This window comes from Oncorhynchus clarkii, chromosome 7 (assembly GCF_045791955.1).
Source record: "Oncorhynchus clarkii lewisi isolate Uvic-CL-2024 chromosome 7, UVic_Ocla_1.0, whole genome shotgun sequence".
NCBI lineage: Eukaryota > Metazoa > Chordata > Actinopteri > Salmoniformes > Salmonidae > Oncorhynchus > Oncorhynchus clarkii.
In genome coordinates this window covers 70,634,738-70,654,145 of record NC_092153.1, presented here as the reverse complement: position 1 = coordinate 70,654,145, position 19,408 = coordinate 70,634,738, and the positions used below count along the sequence as shown (strand labels likewise).

At 41.0% G+C, this 19,408-nt stretch overlaps 1 protein-coding gene across 1 annotated transcript in view; it reads right to left on the bottom strand.

The window, feature by feature from the left end:
- Positions 1-356: 356 nt before the first annotated feature.
- LOC139413786 (nascent polypeptide-associated complex subunit alpha, muscle-specific form-like) overlaps positions 357-19,408 on the bottom strand; it is a 97,500-nt gene continuing 78,448 nt past the window's right edge. Inside the window, exons 34-67 of the mRNA XM_071161539.1 lie at positions 18,398-18,478; positions 17,932-18,009; positions 17,481-17,567; positions 17,206-17,286; positions 16,727-16,804; positions 16,385-16,453; positions 15,725-15,769; positions 15,393-15,521; positions 14,495-14,617; positions 13,856-13,900; positions 13,649-13,750; positions 13,455-13,535; positions 11,594-11,629; positions 10,638-10,724; positions 10,098-10,175; positions 9,762-9,830; positions 9,309-9,431; positions 7,610-7,690; positions 7,144-7,221; positions 6,693-6,779; positions 6,418-6,498; positions 5,939-6,016; positions 5,335-5,439; positions 5,034-5,150; positions 4,777-4,890; positions 4,520-4,609; positions 4,305-4,409; positions 3,971-4,063; positions 3,625-3,669; positions 3,363-3,479; positions 3,035-3,121; positions 2,511-2,534; positions 2,286-2,392; positions 357-1,855 (exon numbers count right to left, since the gene is read on the bottom strand). Of these exons, the coding sequence (XP_071017640.1) occupies positions 2,294-2,392; positions 2,511-2,534; positions 3,035-3,121; positions 3,363-3,479; positions 3,625-3,669; positions 3,971-4,063; positions 4,305-4,409; positions 4,520-4,609; positions 4,777-4,890; positions 5,034-5,150; positions 5,335-5,439; positions 5,939-6,016; positions 6,418-6,498; positions 6,693-6,779; positions 7,144-7,221; positions 7,610-7,690; positions 9,309-9,431; positions 9,762-9,830; positions 10,098-10,175; positions 10,638-10,724; positions 11,594-11,629; positions 13,455-13,535; positions 13,649-13,750; positions 13,856-13,900; positions 14,495-14,617; positions 15,393-15,521; positions 15,725-15,769; positions 16,385-16,453; positions 16,727-16,804; positions 17,206-17,286; positions 17,481-17,567; positions 17,932-18,009; positions 18,398-18,478 (2,793 nt within the window). The 3' untranslated portion in view covers positions 357-1,855; positions 2,286-2,293. The remainder of the gene's footprint in view (positions 1,856-2,285; positions 2,393-2,510; positions 2,535-3,034; positions 3,122-3,362; positions 3,480-3,624; positions 3,670-3,970; positions 4,064-4,304; positions 4,410-4,519; positions 4,610-4,776; positions 4,891-5,033; positions 5,151-5,334; positions 5,440-5,938; positions 6,017-6,417; positions 6,499-6,692; positions 6,780-7,143; positions 7,222-7,609; positions 7,691-9,308; positions 9,432-9,761; positions 9,831-10,097; positions 10,176-10,637; positions 10,725-11,593; positions 11,630-13,454; positions 13,536-13,648; positions 13,751-13,855; positions 13,901-14,494; positions 14,618-15,392; positions 15,522-15,724; positions 15,770-16,384; positions 16,454-16,726; positions 16,805-17,205; positions 17,287-17,480; positions 17,568-17,931; positions 18,010-18,397; positions 18,479-19,408) is intronic.

Here is a 19,408-nt window from a genome sequence, read left to right as displayed (position 1 = left end):
TAGTTTAAAATGATGTTATGAGATACTTTTCTCCTTCTCATGGCCTGTAAATTAAACCAAAGACAAAAGCTCTGCAGTGAAACTTCAATAAAACCAAGGTAACATTTTCTAACTCAAATTGTTGGAATTCTTCCCGATACTCATATTTACTTTCTTCCTAGAATTCTATGAATGTTTGGTAGAAATGTGCCATATAAAGCAATATTTTGGAATACTTGAATTATTGAACCATAGTGTACGTAATTGTGTGTGTTCTTGTTACTGTAGGACCATGTTAGAGTGAACTTCTATCTCCGTTACTCTCTATTAGTAACCTCTTACAAATCTGAATGAAAGACAGAAATGGTGAAACCACATCGATTTTTATGATGTTTTATTTACGACACTCAAATTCTACTCCTCAAGCGCCGAAGGCCGTTGCACAAACAAAAGACAAAAAAAGAAGACTTGAGTCGAGGTTGAACACACGTTCCAAAACTCAAGAGGTGGAAGGAGCTTTGTAAAATCAAATTAAAAACACCTGCGCTGCTTTGTACAAGCGAAAGATGGTCCTAATATTACATGTGAAAATGTTTCTAAAATAGTATAACTTTCTTCCCTTTAACTGCAACACAGATATACAGTAAGTTCCCTATACCGAAAGACCCTCTTACACAAATGTATTATAATACTGTCATGTCTTGTTATAGGCATTCATTTATTTATTGGCAATGCACATTTTAGGTTACCCCATGTTAGTTACAAAAAGTATTTTTCTGTTTTCGATTGTTGAGGGTGGCACAAGGAGTTACTCCAGACACATGAATGCTGAATACACACAACACCATTATTATTTGTATTTATTTAATTAGAATTCCCATTTCCAAAATATCTCTCAAGTTTTAAGTTTGAGACCTGCACCTAAATATGTATAATTCTGTGATACCATCTTGGGGAAATAATCCACAAAGCTTTGGACTTTTTGACTAGAAGTGATAGCCCTTTAGACTGTGTAAATGACAGTGTCCTCATTTCTAGAGCAAGTCTTTACAGTATACAAACAAAGACAGTTTACAGACATAGTGAATGCCTAAGTTAACTTCTGTGTCCACTTTCTGAAACCAATAAATGTTTTTATAAGGCAAAGTACACACATATATAAACCCTTCTTAATAGATATTGCTTTACAGAAAGTAAATATATAGAATTGCTCACAGATGCATCCATATCAAGCAGATCATTTCCTGTAAATCCTTTTATAAATCGTTTCAATATTGAGCAGACTATGCTGTACACTAGTGTATTATGGTGGGTGTCCACTTAAGAGAAAACTCACTCTTCTGTGTACAACAATATTGGACAGACGTCCCAATCCTACATAACCCCTATATACTGTTCCTAAACACATGACACTCACTATTACCCCCAACGCTGTAGCAATGTTGCAGCAACATCACTGCAACGTTGGGGCAATGCAGACAGTTAGCTAGGATGGACAGTCAGTCAGGCCACTTGAAAGGCAAAGCCCAGATTAAATTTTCCTTACAGGATTGGACAGATTCTCTGTTCAATCCTGGGAAATAAGTCAGGACAAACTCCCTCTCTCGCTCGCTCTCGTTCCCTCTCTTTATTTTGCTCTCCTCATCTCAAATGAAAGAAACCAAAACCTAGTACAATCTTCTGTCATGTGCGAAACCAAGCAGGAAAGGCATTGCACACTGTGGTGTGTGTGTGTGTGCACATGTGTGTAAGTGTGTGGTCATGTTTTTTTTTAATCCAGCATATGTTCTCCACCATTTAGAAAAATAGAGTCATTCACAGCAGCTCCCTCGAGTGGCGCCACCGTGTGGCAGGGGACTTGTAGTGCGCTAGAAACCTGCAATATATCAGAAACGTACATCAGTCAATGTCACAGGAGAAGAATCAAAAACCTGCCATAATAAGTATGCCAGGCCAGTAGATTCAGACTAAAAAGTATGTATGCTAGTACTTTAGGGAATAAGAGACATGCAAGCATGCATTACAGCCACATTGTCTCCCAAGTGGCGCAGCGGTCTAAGGCACTGCATCTCCGCTAGATGCGTCACTACAGACAACCTGGTTCGAATACAGACTGTATCACAACCGGCCGTGATTGGGAGTCCCATAGGGCGGCACACAATTGACCCAGCATCGTCTGAGTTTGGCCGGTGTAGGCCGTCATTGTTAATAAGAATGTGTTCTTAACTGACTTGCCTAGTTAGATACAGGTTAAAAAATAAATAAAAACTGTTTCAATAAAGATGGTTGAGTCTTGTAGTCCTTACATAGATGTCTAGCTCTTGCCATCCTTATTTGTGGATGCTGACACTACGTCTGAACTCAGCTGTCCAGACAGATGGTCTATGGATGACGGATCCTCCTTCCTTTGTTTCTGAGGCAAAAGTTCAAGTCAATTAGAGGACATTGATATCAAATCACATGAATATGGGCATGTATCTCAAATTATTATTAGGATCTAATTTCATTCATGTTTTCTATAGTATCCTTACCTTTGACTTTGACCTTGACTTGGTCTGCAACAAAAAAAGTTGAGACCTTGGTCAGAGTGGATTTAACTTCAGGGGGCACCATGGTCATATGTGATATGGGAGACTTGTAAGAAGTCTGGTTAACACTAGAGGGCGCTGTAAGACAATCAAAAACGACTGTCTCTATAACCAAATAATCAATGGTTAGTTAGACTGGGTTTCAATTAAATCGAGGGTTATAAGCAATGTATTTTAAATGCAATGTCTGATTGAGCTGACAAAAGCAGCTTTTGCCGTGAATGCAATCTCCGCGACCGCAGGAACATTGCCTTTTAAAGCTGAATTGCCTATAACCCACAATTGGATTAAATCTCGGCCTTCGTTTGCTTTTCCTAAACTAGAAGACTACATTAGAAAAATGTGTGAATGTTTTGAGACATAACTAATATGAAAGCCACGGAGACATACAACTACAATGGTAAAATGTTACTATTTTGACATAATTATTCTAATGAGACCATGTTGCTGCTAGATACCCTCCTCACCTTTGGCTTGTCTCCCTTGGATTTGAACTCGGGGGTGTCTGGGAGCAGGGTGCCTGCCAGGTCATCCAGGACAGGGGCAGACATGGGCTGGACAGAGAAACACAAACAGCCAGTCAATTCATTAACCAGCCAACCAACAGAACATCTCAGGGCCTGTATTCAAAAAGCATCTCAGCGTAGGAGTACTGATTTAGGATTAGGTCTCACCCCTGTCTATATAATCTTATTCATTATGATCTAAAAGGCTAAACTGATCCTAAATCAGCCCTCCTACTCTGAGACTCACTTTAGTGGTCTGTTAGGTTGTTAGTGTGCAGTAGGTAAGTACCTCCAGTCTGGGCTGTCTCTGCTCTGTTGTCACGGCTACTGAGGCTGCAGCTGGACCAGCGGATGAAGACAAGTCTCTAGACAAGAGGTCAAGGGCCTCGCTGTCATCCATTGACGGCTGTAAAGAGAGAGGAAGACGGTCACTTATGTACTGTACATCTGGTTTACATGACTTAAACATGACCTTTAGGAGTTGCAACACAGTATGACATTGAATATGACGGATCTGTGCGTTTATAGATACAATTGGACAGAAACCTCACCTGCTTGCGTCTAACATCAGCCTGGACTTTGACCTCTGCCATTGCCTTTGAAAATAAAAGAAACATAACCTTATTCAGCCTTGTTCACACCCTATATCCACCTCACATAACTTATTGGCACAAGGTAAACTGTTTTTTATTATTTAGCCCAAAAGTGATCTGAATGGTACAGTACTATTTATGGTTTATTGCAAAATGTTCTGGGTGTGTAGTGGAGTGTAAATACACAAAGGTTGTTTACCCATTTATTTGCACACCTATTAGCATTTATGTTAACATTAGCACATTAGATTAGCATGTTCAGGATTCCCCATTTTATTTCCTACTACAACTATGGACATGTTACCTTTCGGTCTTTCTCTGTGGGCCGGTACTCAGCTGGAAGGCTATCATCCCTCTCCCCCACTTTGGTAAGCTTCTCCTCTATAACCTTTTTCTCCTAGGATGAGCAGAGAGCAGACTGATGTCAAATAGCCAATATGAGCTAATGCTATCTGTTACAGGTTTAGTTGCATTGCGGTAAAGCTTCTATTTTGACCAAGGAATAATCTCGAAAATGCAGATTATTTAGCCTTTGTGCAACAAAACTGCCTAAGGCAATTTTCCGTCACACTTTAAACTAAGTATAACTTATGTAGGCTTAATGAAGCATGCATAAACCCTTTATAAAACCTAAGTACCTTGACAATGTCTCTGACTGAGACAGGAGCAGGCTCTGGGATAGGAGCCTTGTCCATCAGGGAGTCTGACAAGGTATCCAGAGCATCTACTGTCCCTCTAGATAGCTACACACACATACACTGACAAGTTACAATGGGAATCTGACTGACCCGATATCTTGGACGTGAATGAAGCATAAGACAACAATGATGTCACATGAAGTGTGTCTCAGTACCTGGCGGTCAACAGCAGATTTGACTGCAGGAGCAACAGCTGGGGCTACAAAGTCCCCTGCCAGGGCATCCAAGGCAAAGTCATCTGAGGCCTGGAGACAGAAGAGAGAGAAATGAAAAAACAAGAACACGGCATGCACATGTTAATTAAGCTGCTAGACATAAAAACACATATTGGATGATCATAGATCTATACAGAGCAGACCAATCAGCGGATGGTTTGATAAGTGAACGATCAATCGTAGAGAGTGTTGTTCACCTGTGTGGGAGGAGCTGGGGGGCAGAGGACAGGAGCATGGACAGCTGGAGCCACACAGGAAGACATGAAGTCACCTGACAAGATCTCCAGAGCCTCACCAGAGTCCATGGAGGGCTGGGGGGAGAGAGAGAGAGATTCCCTCGCTTCAAAAATTCCTGGTTCTCTTTAGTGCTGGTTCCTTCTGGTTCTTCTAAAAGTGATACAGAATTTGTCCTCTTATCTCCCAATGACTTGCATTCTGCCAATATGAGACTCACCTCTGGCTTCAGAGGAGACAGGTCTTTGACTTTGTTTTCTGTGAACCTGTACTTTGGTGGGAGTGTGTCATCTCGCTCACCCACAAAAACTCCCTTCTTCGATGTGAGTTTGCCCTCCTGAAGAGCAGAAATTAACACAAAATAATGTCACACACAAGTTTCGCACCTGTGGCCATACGAAATACCACATTAACTCTATCCGTCACAGCAGGAGTTTCTGTCATCTTCAGGCTAAACAATTCAGCTATGAGCCCCATAAATAAAGAATAAAGAAAGGGAATACAAGTCTGTGTGAGTATACCGTGACTATGTCCTCATGTCTGATCTTGGGAGGTTCAGGTGCTGGTTCTGGAGCAGGCAGAGAGTCTCCCAGAGCACTGAGAGCATCCAGGGACATGGAGCCACCCTGGAGACACACAGACAGAGGGGGGCAGATGGGACAGAGAGAGAGACACACAGACAGAGAAAGGAACACAGAGGCAGAGAGGGGGGAAGTGGGACATAGGGAGGGAGATTAGATCATGTGATCAACAGTACACTGGATGGTGCATAGAACATGAACAACTGCAATACATCTCTACTGGTCTTCCGTAAAATATTAGTATTTCATTGGTTGTTAGATAGAAACTTTAGCCCTCAAATGACAAACCCCATCTGTCTTGGGCCTCACAACCCGACATAAGTATAACATAGAATAGTTGAAGAGTTTGTTGTCTATTTGCATGGATATAGCATTTTTGATGACAAAGTACTCCACACAACAGTAGCACAGCGTCAGCTGAAACATTGGACATCCCAGTTTAACACTGGACATAAGCGTTTGTCACTGTTTATTGTGTATTATGCATGGCTTATGTTATGTAGTCATGCAGGATGTAGGACCTGCTTTCTTTGGTGTTATTTACCTTTTCCACCTTAGCTTTCTTGTCAACGGGGGGAGCAGGATACTTGGTCACAGGTGCAGACTTAAACTCTTCAGCTTTCTAGAAGAAGAAGAGAGATTATTTGGTTTGTTAAATACTGTTTCTTAGGTTCTAGTTAAGATGAACAGGGGAACGTTCATTTGAAGCCTTCACTAGAAAGCTGTCTTTACAGAACATTAAAATTACATCACAGTTGTGATAAACTATTACAGCTGACACTGTCAAAATGATATGACATGGTCATCTTGTAAGCATCATTAATATGTCATGACATGATAAGTAGTAGGTGGCTAGGAAGTTAGCTGTCCAACAAGGTAGCCTACATTGTGCTATGTGTCATTATGACTGTGTTATGTCAGTTGACACAACTTGATATTGGTTCTCATAACAGTTTACCATCTCATGCTAATAACAGTTTTAAAATGAAGGGTTGAAGAAAAATATTATCAGTCTTTGTTTACCTTGATGGGAGCGGGTGGAGGTGGAGCAAAGTTTGAGAAGCCAGCAGACAAGGCATCAATGGCAGCAAAATCTTTCACTTTCTGTCAACAGATGAAATATCATTGGGTTATAATGACACCTCACTTCTTATTTACAGTATCACTGGTCAGGACCTCAGTCTCACCCAAAAGACTATGGGACTAATAATCATTCTGTAACCTTATGCATGTTTTAGGGAACAGGGCTCTAATTGATTTATAAGTGATTATAACCTGTTAATAGTGCAAAGTCTCACCTTCTCCTGTTTCTGAGGGATGGGAGGCATAGAGGTTGTGAACCCAAAGGACAGGGAGTCCAGAGCCTTATCTGTGCTCATGGGTTTCTGATACAAGTAAACAAACAAGCAAACAAATAACCTCAGTTATACACAAAGCATTACAGTAACAGTTTTGTCTTCAACTGCACCACTAGAGGGCGAGTCAAAATAACTCCAACCATTTAAGAGACCAGGAGCAAAAGAACCGACACACCCACCAATGAAGAAGAGTTTGTTGTCTATTTGCATGGATATAGCATTTTTGATGACAAAGTACTCCACACAACAGTAGCACAGCGTCAGCTGCAACATTGGACATCCCAGTTTAACACTGGACATAAGCGTTTGTCACTGTCTATTTTGTATTATGCATGGCTTATGTTATGTAGTCATGCAGGATGTAGGACCTGCTTTCTTTGGTGTTATTTACCTTTTCCACATTAGCTTTCTTGTCAACAGGGGGAGCAGGATACTTGGTCACAGGTGCAGACTTAAACTCTTCAGCCTTCTAGAAAAAGAGAAAGATTATTTTGTTTGTTAAATACTGTTTCTTAGGTTCTAGTTGAGAGGAACAGGGGAGAGCTAATTTCAAGCTTTCACTAGAAAGCTGTCTTTACAGAACGTTAGCATGACATATAAGTTGTCATAAGCTATTACAGCTGACACTGTGTTAAAATTATATGTCATGGTCATCTTGTATGTATCATAAATACAACATGTCATTAGCATTAGCAGTAGGTTGCTAGCAAGTTAGCTGTCCAACAAGCTAGGCTACATTGTGCTGTGTCATTATGACTGTGCTATGTCAGTTGACATTGGTTCTCATAACAGTTTACCATCTCATGCTAATGACAGTCTGAAGGGTTGTAGAACAATAATTATCAGTCTTTGTTTACCTTGATGGGAGCGGGTGGAGGTGGAGCAAAGTTGGAAAAGCCAGCAGACAAGGCATCAATGGCAGCCAAATCCTCAAATTTCTGTCAACAGATTCAATATTATCGAGTTATAATGACATCTCACTTTAGGGCTGGGCGATACATTGAATTCATTCGATTAATTCGATTTTTTGTTCTTGCGCGATATTCCAAATGCCTGTACCGCAAGAATCGAGGTTGTTATTTATATTTTTTAAGAGCGTTTACTTCCGCTTGTTCTCGTGTTGTATTTTTGGTCTCGTCTCTTTCGCTCCTTCTGTGCGGTGTGCATCTCCCCATTTACACGAGGTCTATATATAATGAAGAGATGCACGTCTCTGCCTTAACAAGCTTAGGTCCAAAATAAACCCATAGAAACGCATTGATTGGGCTTATTTTGGACAGATTTGATCGAGAGCGAATCCTTTCGCTTTGCCTCTCTCTCTATGATTTACACACCTGTCCTCTCACGCCAACAAAGTTGAGAGATCACATCTTCCTCTCTGACAAGCGGTTTCAACTCGCTATTTGCATTTTAGTTTTGGTGCAACAGAATCGGTCATATGGACACCAAAACACATTGAAACATTATTTTACTGTAATAGGGGATAAGTCAACTTTTCTAATGATATCCTTTTTATGTCTCAACTACTCAAATTGCGCGCAGAGCCGACACGTCTAAAACTATAGTACGAAAGAAATTGATTGAGCTCACGCATTGGGTACCGCTAGCAGCATTTTAGCCACATTCTGTTGTGCTCGCGGTCTCGCCAGTGTTTTATAAATGTGCAATAAGCATAACAAACTATTATATACGGAATTGGCAATTCGTTCTCATTCTGAGAAATAAGGTAGACCACCTGAATTCAACATCTGAACAAAGTGGACAGGCTAACATGCTTTAATAAAAGGTTGGAGACAGACAAAAGGGTGTGTTCATAACAATTCAACTGTTCAACCTTGTTACCTAGCAAATAGATCCAAGCTAAACTTGAAATATAAAAAGATTTGCTAAAGATTAGATATTGAGACCTGTGCTCATTTTATATAGCCTAATGCCTACTACAAGAACTTAGTCATTATTAGTGAATGTGCATTATGCTTGGTTCTACTTACATTTGTAACAAAAAAGGGCATTTTCACAGACAGACTTGAAAGCCAGATCAGTAATTATAGCAAAAAAAGCAGGTTAAACTATTTTGATAAAATAATTAAATGATTAGTTGGTCTTATGGTTGTGGAAGGCTTGTACACTATATACAGTGCATTCGGAAAGAATTCAGACCCTTTCCCTTCTTCCACATTTTGTTACGTTACAGCCTTATTCTAAAATGGATTACATAATTTCTCCCCTTATTAATCTACACACAATACCCCATAATGACAAAGTGAAAACAGGTTGTTTTTTTTGTTGCTAATTTCTAAAAAAGAAATACCGTATTTACATAAAAATGTAAAATGGTACAGTAGACATCCTTCACTGCATCCAATGCACTTTGAGTCTCTGTTACTGTGCCCATCTGTTAATTCATGATCTTGGATACATTGTGTGAAAACAGCGAAAAAATGACAATGACACAAACAAGTGATCAATGATAGCCCCCTAACCCCAGGGATAGCTCCACCCTCAAGAGCCTTGTACTGTAGCGTGGTTAATACACCAAAGTAAACTGCAGTCTACCTTAGTCTGTGGCCCCTTCAGAGAGGCATCTCCAGCCGCGGCAGCTGGTGCAGCAACAGCCGTAACCAACTTAGCAGGATCCTTTTTAGCCATGTCAACTTTGCTTGATGTGGTGGGCACACTCTATAAACGCATATGGTTCAAGCCATTAGACGAGGTGCAGAGAAGTGCATAATCTCACAGTCAATTTACTGGAGTGATAGGATGATTGTTAGCAGCTTGTCTGTTATTGGTAATGTAAAGGAAAGGAGCCATGAGAAGAGAAGTACCTGACCAGAATTTGTTGTCAGTTTAGTAAAGTAATAGGAAGGTAAACAAACCCAATCAACCTAAACCAGGTTTTAAAAAACCCTGTCAACCTAAACCAGATAAACAAACCCTGTCAACCTAAACCTGTCAACCTAAACCAACCTAAACCATCAACCTAGAAACTGTAGCCCTCATATGACAAACCTCATCTGTCTTGGGCTTGGTGACCAGTGGAGAGTCCAATCCTGACATCAGAGAGAAGTCATCAGCAAACTGAAACACAAGTCAATAGACAACAGCTTCACAACCCGACATAAGTATAACATAGAATAGTTGAAGAGTTTGTTGTCTATTTGCATGGATATAGCATTTTTGATGACAAAGTACTCCACACAACAGTAGCACAGCGTCAGCTGCAACATTGGACATCCCAGTTTAACACTGGACATAAGCGTTTGTCACTGTTTATTGTGTATTATGCATGGCTTATGTTATGTAGTCATGCAGGATGTAGGACCTGCTTTCTTTGGTGTTATTTACCTTTTCCACCTTAGCTTTCTTGTCAACGGGGGGAGCAGGAGACTTGGTCACAGGTGCAGACTTAAACTCTTCAGCTTTCTGGAAGAAGAAGAGAGATTATTTGGTTTGTTAAATACTGTTTCTTAGGTTCTAGTTAAGAGGAACAGGGGAACGTTCATTTGAAGCCTTCACTAGAAAGCTGTCTTTACAGAACATTAAAATTACATCACAGTTGTGATAAACTATTACAGCTGACACTGTCAAAATGATATGACATGGTCATCTTGTAAGCATCATTAATATGAGATGGAGCAAAGTTTGAGAAGCCAGCAGACAAGGCATCAATGGCAGCCAAGTCTTCCACTTTCTGTCAACAGATGAAATATCATTGGGTTATAATGACACCTCACTTCTTATTTACAGTATCACTGGTCAGGACCTCAGTCTCACCCAAAAGACTATGGGACTAATAATCATTCTGTAACCTTATGCATGTTTTAGGGAACAGGGCTCTAATTGATTTATAAGTGATTATAACCTGTTAATAGTGCAAAGTCTCACCTTCTCCTGTTTCTGGGGGATGGGAGCCATTGAGGTTGTGAACCCAAAGGACAGGGAGTCCAGAGCCTCATCTGTGCTCATGGGTTTCTTAAACAAGTAAACAAACAAGCAAACAAAAAACCTTAGTTATACACAAAGCATTACAGTAACAGTTTTGTCTTCAACTGCACCACTAGAGGGCGAGTCAAAATAACTCAAACCATTTAAAAGAGACCAGGAGCAAAAGAACCGACACACCCACCAATCACATTTCCTAGAATCTAAATCACAACAAAGCACTCCGCAAAGGACTCCGAGCAGATTTGGCAGGAAGCCTAGTGGTTAAGAGCATTGGGCTAGTAGGTTGCTGGTTCAAATCCCTGAAGTGGACTAAAATGTAACTGTAATAAATTTTAAAAAAATGCTTTATAACCAAACGGGCAACTTTAGACAACTCACTTTAATTTTTTTTGACAACTCACACAACATACTTCAGGGGTAAAAGAGTTTGCCTTCTGTCCTAACAAGCTCTTAGAAGCAGAGGTATACTACACAGAGAACTGCAGTACAAAACAAGGTGTGACCCAGAGGGTGAATGTGTGTGCAAGTGTGTATAAGTGAATAGGTGTGGAGTAATGAGTGATTGTGTGTTGACTATTTATCTGTTGTTAGTGTGTGGGTGTGTTTATAAAGGATGGGTTTAGCAGAACTAGAGCCAGCTGGTTGAGGTGGGTCTAATGTTGTTTGCAAATCCAACACCCCACAGTGCAATGCAACATTCCACACTGTAGGAGGTACCCAAAACTGTCAGCAGAGACCATGGGATGCCCTATGGTTTGTTTAGTGTGTGTGTGTGTGCACGCACGCACATGCATTAGTATGTGGGTATGTGAGAAAGATTGAGAGGAGAAAGTCAATATCTCAATATTTCTCCCCAGCATACAGTGTATTCCCTAGCAGTAAATACAATGACTTACCGGGACATCTTTTGGCTTGACATCTGCAACTGGGGACTATTAAAAGTAAAATATACATTTTAATTCAATATAATAAAAGTTCATTAATGACATATTTTAATTGAGTAAGCCTAGATTTAAGTAAAAGCTGATCATTTTCTCAAAATAATATTATTGAGTGGTAACTATATACAGGCCTAGTCCAGAAACAAACCCTATTCCAAACCCTCTAGGGTTAAAGCCTTATTCTGAAAATAATTAAATTATTTTTCCCCCCCATCAATCTACACACAATACCCCATAATGACAAAGTGAAGAGGTTTTTAGATTTTTTTGCAAATGAAAAAAAACCAGAAGTACCTTATTTACAAAAGTATTCAGACACTTTGCTTTAAGACCCGAAATTGAGCACAGGCACATCCTATTTCCATTGATCCTCCTTGAGATGTTTCTACAACTTGATTGGAGTCCACCTGTGGTAAATTCAATTGATTGGACATGATTTGGAAAGGCACACACCTTTCTATATAAGGTCCCACAGTTGACAGTGCATGTCAGAGCAAAAACCAAGCTATGAAGTCGAAGGAATTGTCTGTAGAGCTCCGAGACAGGATTGTGTCGAGGTACAGATCTAGAGAAGGGTACCAAAACATTTCTGCAGCATTGAAGGTCGCCAAGAACACAGTGACCACCATCATTCTTAAAATGGAAAAAGTTTGGAACCACCAAGACCCTTCCTAGAGCTGGCCGCCGGGCCAAACTGAGCAATCATGGTGAGAAGGGCCTTGGTCAGGGAGGTGACCAAGAACCCAATGGTCACTCTAACAGAGATCCAGAGTTCCTCTGTGGAGAAGGGAGAACTTTCCAGAAGGACAAGCATCTCTGCAGCGCTCCACTAATCAGGCCTTTATGGTAGTCGCCAGACAGAAGCTACTCCTCAGTACAAGGCACATGACAGCCCGCTTGGAGTTTGACAAAAGGAACCTAAAGGACTCTCAAACCATGAGAAACAACATTCTCCGGTCTGATGAAACCAAGACTGAACTCTTTGGCCTGAATGCCAAGAATCACGCCTGGAGGAAACCTGGCACCATCCCTATGGTGAAGCATGGTGGAGGCAGCATGCTGTGGAGATGCTTCTCAGCTGCAGGGACTGAGTCAGGATCGAGGGAAAGATAAACGGAGCCAAGTACAGAGAGATCCTTGATGAAAACCTGCTCCAGAGCACTCAGGACCTCAGACTGGGGCAAAGGTTCACCTTCAAATAGAACAACGACCCCAAGGACACAGCCAAGACAATGCAGGAGTGGCTTTGACAGAACTCGAGAGAGTAACCTGACAGAACTCGAGAGAATCTGCAGAGAGTGGGAGAAACACCCAAAATACAGATGTGCCAAGCTTGTAGCATCATACCCAAGAAGATGGTCAAGGCTGTAATTGCTGTCAAAGGTGCATCAACAAAGTACTGAGTAAAGGGTCTGAATACTTATGTAAATGTAATATTTCATTTTTTTATGTTCAAACATGTCTAAAAACCTGTTTTTGCTTTCTCATTATGGAGTATTGTGTGTAGATTGATGAGGGGGAAAAAAAACAATTTAATCAATTTTAGAATAAGGATGTAACGTAACAAAATGTGGAAAAAGTCAAGGATTCTGAATACTTTCCAAATGCACAGTGTCTCTCTGTTGGAAGACCTGATAACCAAGGGGTTCCAGTCAAATGTCTCATGTCAAAGGGAGTACTGCAGTACAAAGCTAAAGATACATGCAAACTCAAAGCTCTCTAACAGCAGAAGGCTGAGGGTTGGATTAAGATGCAGAAGTGATGATGATGATGAGGAGGAAAAACACTGGAGGAGGAGGGTGATTTAAAGACTGACCATGTCTTCAAATCGGTATCCTGGGGGCAGTGGGCAGTCGTTCCCCCCACAGATCACTCCCTTCTTTGAGGATAATCCATGCTGTGAGACATATACAACAACACACACTGTTTTACAGGTGACCGGGTGCACACACACAACCCAATCTAAATTGCACTGTGCACACACACACACACTCTGTGAAGGTTCTGTACCTCTATCACCTCTGGCCCGGTGTATACATGGGCTGCAGGGGCGAAAGACTCTGATGAGGGTAAGGAATCAGCCAGGGCATCGAACGGGTCCACAGCAAGCTCCTACACATGATGCAACAAAACTCAAACACGAGCAATGCAACTCCATGCCAATCAATTTAGTGCAAAATCAAACCCACATAGAGAAAAGATACATGGATGATTTACCTTTTTGGCTGCCTTAGCTCCTGGGGGAACTACTTCCACCTGTACCTGTAACCCAGAGCAGGAGAGGTTAGTGAATACAACACTAGGCTACTACTATCTGTAATACTGCTCAGCTCCTATACCCAACTGAGCTTCTGGATGGCTGTGGGCTCAATTCAACCAAACCTACATAGGTAGAACTCATGCAGGAACAAGAGCACCCTCTTACTAATGTAGTCCAAAAAAATAGCAGAATGGTAAATCAGGTGGCAGGTAGCCGAGCGGTTAAGAGCTTTGGGCCAGTAACCGAAAGGTTGCTGATTCGAATCCCTGAGCCGACTAGGTGAACAATCTGTCGATGTGCCCTTGAGCAAGGTACTTAACTCTAATTGCTCCTGTAAGTCCCTCTGGATAAAAGCGTCTGCAAAATGGCTAAAATGGTACTGTAGAAATCCTTCACTGCGTCCAATGCACTCTGAGTCTCTGTTACTGTGCCACTCTGTTAATTCATGATCTTGGATGCATTGTGTGAAAACAGCGAAATAATGACAAGGAAACGAACAAGTGATCAATGATAGCCCCCTAACCCCAGGGATAGCCCCACACTCAAGAGCCTTGTACTGTAGAGTGGTTAATACACCAAAGTAAACTGCAGACTACCTTAGTCTGTGGCCCCTTCAGAGAGGCATCTCCAGCCGCAGCAGCTGGTGCAGCAACAGCCGTAACCAACTTAGCAGGATCCTTTTTAGCCATGTCAACTTTGCTCGATGTGGTGGGCACACTCTATAAACGCATATGGTTCAAGCCATTAGACGAGGTGCAGAGAAGAGTTCAGAGAGTTGAGCATAATCTCAGTCAGTTTACTGGAGTGATAGGATGATTGTTAGCAGCTTGTCTGTCATTGGTAATGGGTCAGGACCAGAATTTGTTTTTGCAGCTTAGTTAAGTAATAGGAAGGTAAACATACCGCATCAACCTAAACCAGGTAAACAAACCCTGTCAACCTAAACCAGGTAAACAAACCCTGTCAACCTAAACCAGGAAAACAAACCCTTTCAACCTAAACCAGGAAAACAAACCCAGAAGTAATACTAGATATGGTGTGCTGCAACCAGAAGAAAAAGTACAAGTGGAAATATATTGTGGCTTCTCTGTGGTGACAACAGATGTGACAGACATGGTTTGTCTTGACGTGTTGAGCGCAACAAAGTGTGGGCATGCAGGGAAGACTCAGTCATAGAGCTTAAAAGTAAAAGTGCCTGTTCACTTCCCACTTAGACACACAGACACCTCTAGGCCAGAAGTAAGGAAGTCCAAAGCAGAGATATGTTTTGAAATATATCGGCAGAGAGAAGAGGAAGATAGAATACCATATAAAGGGGTGGAAGAACGACTAAAACCTCAAGATCACGGGAGAGATGAGGAAGACATAACACATGGAATAATGACCCAGGAAGAGTGTGTTGAATGGGGAAGTGAGCGTAAAGAGAGCCAGGTCGGGGAAAGAATAAAGATCCAAAGAGAGAGGCCCCACACTCCTCGACTGTCAGCCATCTACCTTGGCTGTCTGTTTCGGAGACTCTTGAAGCTTTGGTACTTCAGCTTTCCATGGCGTTGTCGCCTCCCCTACAATATTGCCTCCTCCCGTGGTAAGAGGTGTAGCTTTGGCTGGGTGCATGGGTGCTGGCTACAATCAAGGATGAGTTAATACTCAATGTATACAACAGAAAAAGAACAAATTCAATGTATTGACACCCTGTAACAACGGTTAATGCAATAACACTGGTTAATGTAATAACTTATCTGAATGTAATAAATATAGATGTTTAATGTAATAAAATTGGTAAATTTAATAACTAATAATAGAGAGAAAAGTGAGAGATGTTTTACCTCTTTGGCTGCCTTAGCTCCTGGGGGAACTACTTCCACCTGTACCTGTAACCCAGAGCAGGAGAGGTTAGTGAATACAACACTAGGCTACTATCTGTAATACTGCTCAGCTCCTATACCCAACTGAGCATCTGGATGGCTGTGGGCTCAATTCAACCAAACCTACATAGGTAGAACTCATGCAGGAACAAGAGCACCCTCTTTCTAATGTAGTCCAAAAAAATTGCAGAATGGTAAATCAGGTGGCAGGTAGCCGAGCGGTTAAGAGCTTTGGGCCAGTAACCGAAAGGTTGCTGATTCGAATCCCTGAGCCGACTAGGTGAACAATCTGTCGATGTGCCCTTGAGCAAGGTACTTAACTCTAATTGCTCCTGTAAGTCCCTCTGGATAAGAGTGTCTGCTAAATGGCTAAAATGGTACAGTAGAAATCCTTCACTGCATCCAATGCACTGTGAGTCTCTGTTACTGTGCCACTCTGTTAATTCATGATATTGGATACATTGTGTGAAAACAGTAAAAAAATGACAATGTCACAGTTTAGTAGAGTAATAGGAAGGTAAACAAACCCCATCAACCTAAACCAGTTAAACAAACCCCATCATCCTAAAGCAGATAAACAAACCCCATCAACCTAGAAACTGTAGCCCTCATATGACAAACCCCATCTGTCTTGGGCTTGGTGGCCAGTGGGGAGTCCAATCCTGACATCAGAGAGAAGTCATCAGCAAACTGAAACACAAACACAAGTCAATAGATAACAGCTTCACAACCCGACATAAGTATAACATAGAATAGTTGAAGAGTTTGTTGTCTATTTGAATGGATATAGCATTTTTGATGACAAAATACTCAACACAACAGTAGCACAGCGTCAGCTGCAACATTGGACATCCCAGTTTAACACTGGACATAAGCGTTTGTCACTGTCTATTTTGTATTATGCATGGCTTATGTTATGTAGTCATGCAGGATGTAGGACCTGCTTTCTTTGGTGTTATTTACCTTTTCCACCTTAGCTTTCTTGTCAACGGGGGGAGCAGGAGACTTGGTCACAGGTGCAGACTTAAACTCTTCAGCTTTCTGGAAGAAGAAGAGAGATTATTTGGTTTGTTAAATACTGTTTCTTAGGTTCTAGTTAAGAGGAACAGGGGAACGTTCATTTGAAGCCTTCACTAGAAAACTGTCTTTACAGAACTTTAAAATTACATCACAGTTGTGATAAACTATTACAGCTGACACTGTCAGAATGATATGACATGGTCATCTTGTAAGCATCATTAATATGTCATGACATGATAAGCAGTAGGTGGCTAGGAAGTTAGCTGTCCAACAAGGTAGCCTACATTGTGCTATGTGTCATTATGACTGTGTTATGTCAGTTGACATAACTTGATATTGGTTCTCATAACAGTTTACCATCTCATGCTAATAACAGTTTTAAAATGAAGGGTTGAAGAAAAATATTATCAGTCTTTGTTTACCTTGATGGGAGCGGGTGGAGGTGGAGCAAAGTTTGAGAAGCCAGCAGACAAGGCATCAATGGCAGCAAAATCTTCCACTTTCTGTCAACAGATGAAATATCATTGGGTTATAATGACACCTCACTTCTTATTTACAGTATCACTGGTCAGGACCTCAGTCTCACCCAAAAGACTATGGGACTAATAATAATTCTGTAACCTTATGCATGTTTTAGGGAACATGGCTCTAATTGATTTATAAGTGATTATAACCTGTTAATAGTGCAAAGTCTCACCTTCTCCTGTTTCTGAGGGATGGGAGGCATAGAGGTTGTGAACCCAAAGGACAGGGAGTCCAGAGCCTTATCTGTGCTCATGGGTTTCTGATACAAGTAAACAAACAAGCAAACAAATAACCTCAGTTATACACAAAGCATTACAGTAACAGTTTTGTCTTCAACTGCACCACTAGAGGGCGAGTCAAAATAACTCCAACCATTTAAAAGAGACCAGGAGCAAAAGAACCGACACACACCAATGAAGAAGAATTTGTTGTCTATTTGCATGAATATAGCATTTTTGATGACTAAGTACTCCACACAACAGTAGCACAGCGTCAGCTGCAACATTGGACATCCCAGTTTAACACTGGACATAAGCGTTTGTCACTGTCTATTTTGTATTATGCATGGCTTATGTTATGTAGTCATGCAGGATGTAGGACCTACTTTCTTTGGTGTTATTTACCTTTTCCACATTAGCTTTCTTGTCAACAGGGGGAGCAGGAGACTTGGTCACAGGTGCAGACTTAAACTCTTCAGCCTTCTAGAAAAAGAGAAAGATTATTTCGTTTGTTAAATACTGTTTCTTAGGTTCTAGTTGAGAGGAACAGGGGAGAGCTAATTTCAAGCTTTCACTAGAAAGCTGTCTTTACAGAACGTTAGCATGACATATAAGTTGTCATAAGCTATTACAGCTGACACTGTGTTAAAATTATATGTCATGGTCATCTTGTATGTATCATAAATACAACATGTCATTAGCATTAGCAGTAGGTTGCTAGCAAGTTAGCTGTCCAACAAGCTAGGCTACATTGTGCTGTGTCATTATGACTGTGCTATGTCAGTTGACATTGGTTCTCATAACAGTTTACCATCTCATGCTAATGACAGTCTGAAGGGTTGTAGAACAATAATTATCAGTCTTTGTTTACCTTGATGGGAGCGGGTGGAGGTGGAGCAAAGTTGGAAAAGCCAGCAGACAAGGCATCAATGGCAGCCAAATCCTCAACTTTCTGTCAACAGATTCAATATTATCGAGTTAAAATGACATCTCACTTTAGGGCTGGGCGATACATTGAATTCATTCGATTAATTCGATTTTTTGTTCTTGCGCGATATTCCAAATGCCTGTACCGCAAGAATCGAGGTTGTTATTTATCTTTTTTAAGAGCGTTTACTTCCGCTTGTTCTCGTGTTGTATTTTTGGTCTCGTCTCTTTCGCTCCTTCTGTGCGGTGTGCATCTCCCCATTTACACGAGGTCTATATATAATGAAGAGATGCACGTCTCTGCCTTAACAAGCTTAGGTCCAAAATAAACCCATAGAAACGCATTGATTGGGCTTATTTTGGACAGATTTGATCGAGAGCGAATCCTTTCGCTTTGCCTCTCTCTCTATGATTTACACACCTGTCCTCTCACGCCAACAAAGTTGAGAGATCACATCTTCCTCTCTGACAAGCGGTTTCAACTCGCTATTTGCATTTTAGTTTTGGTGCAACATAATCGGTCATATGGACACCAAAACACATTGAAACATTATTTTACTGTAATAGGGGATAAGTCAACTTTTCTAATGATATCCTTTTTATGTCTCAACTACTCAAATTGCGCGCAGAGCCGACACGTCTAAAACTATAGTACGAAAGAAATTGATTGAGCTCACGCATTGGGTACCGCTAGCAGCATTTTAGCCACATTCTGTTGTGCTCGCGGTCTCGCCAGTGTTTTATAAATGTGCAATAAGCACAACAAACTATTATATACGGAATTGGCAATTCGTTCTCATTCTGAGAAATAAGGTAGACCACCTGAATTCAACATCTGAACAAAGTGGACAGGCTAACATGCTTTAATAAAAGGTTGCAGACAGACAAAAGGGTGTGTTCATAACAATTCAACTGTTCAACCTTGTTACCTAGCAAATAGATCCAAGCTAAACTT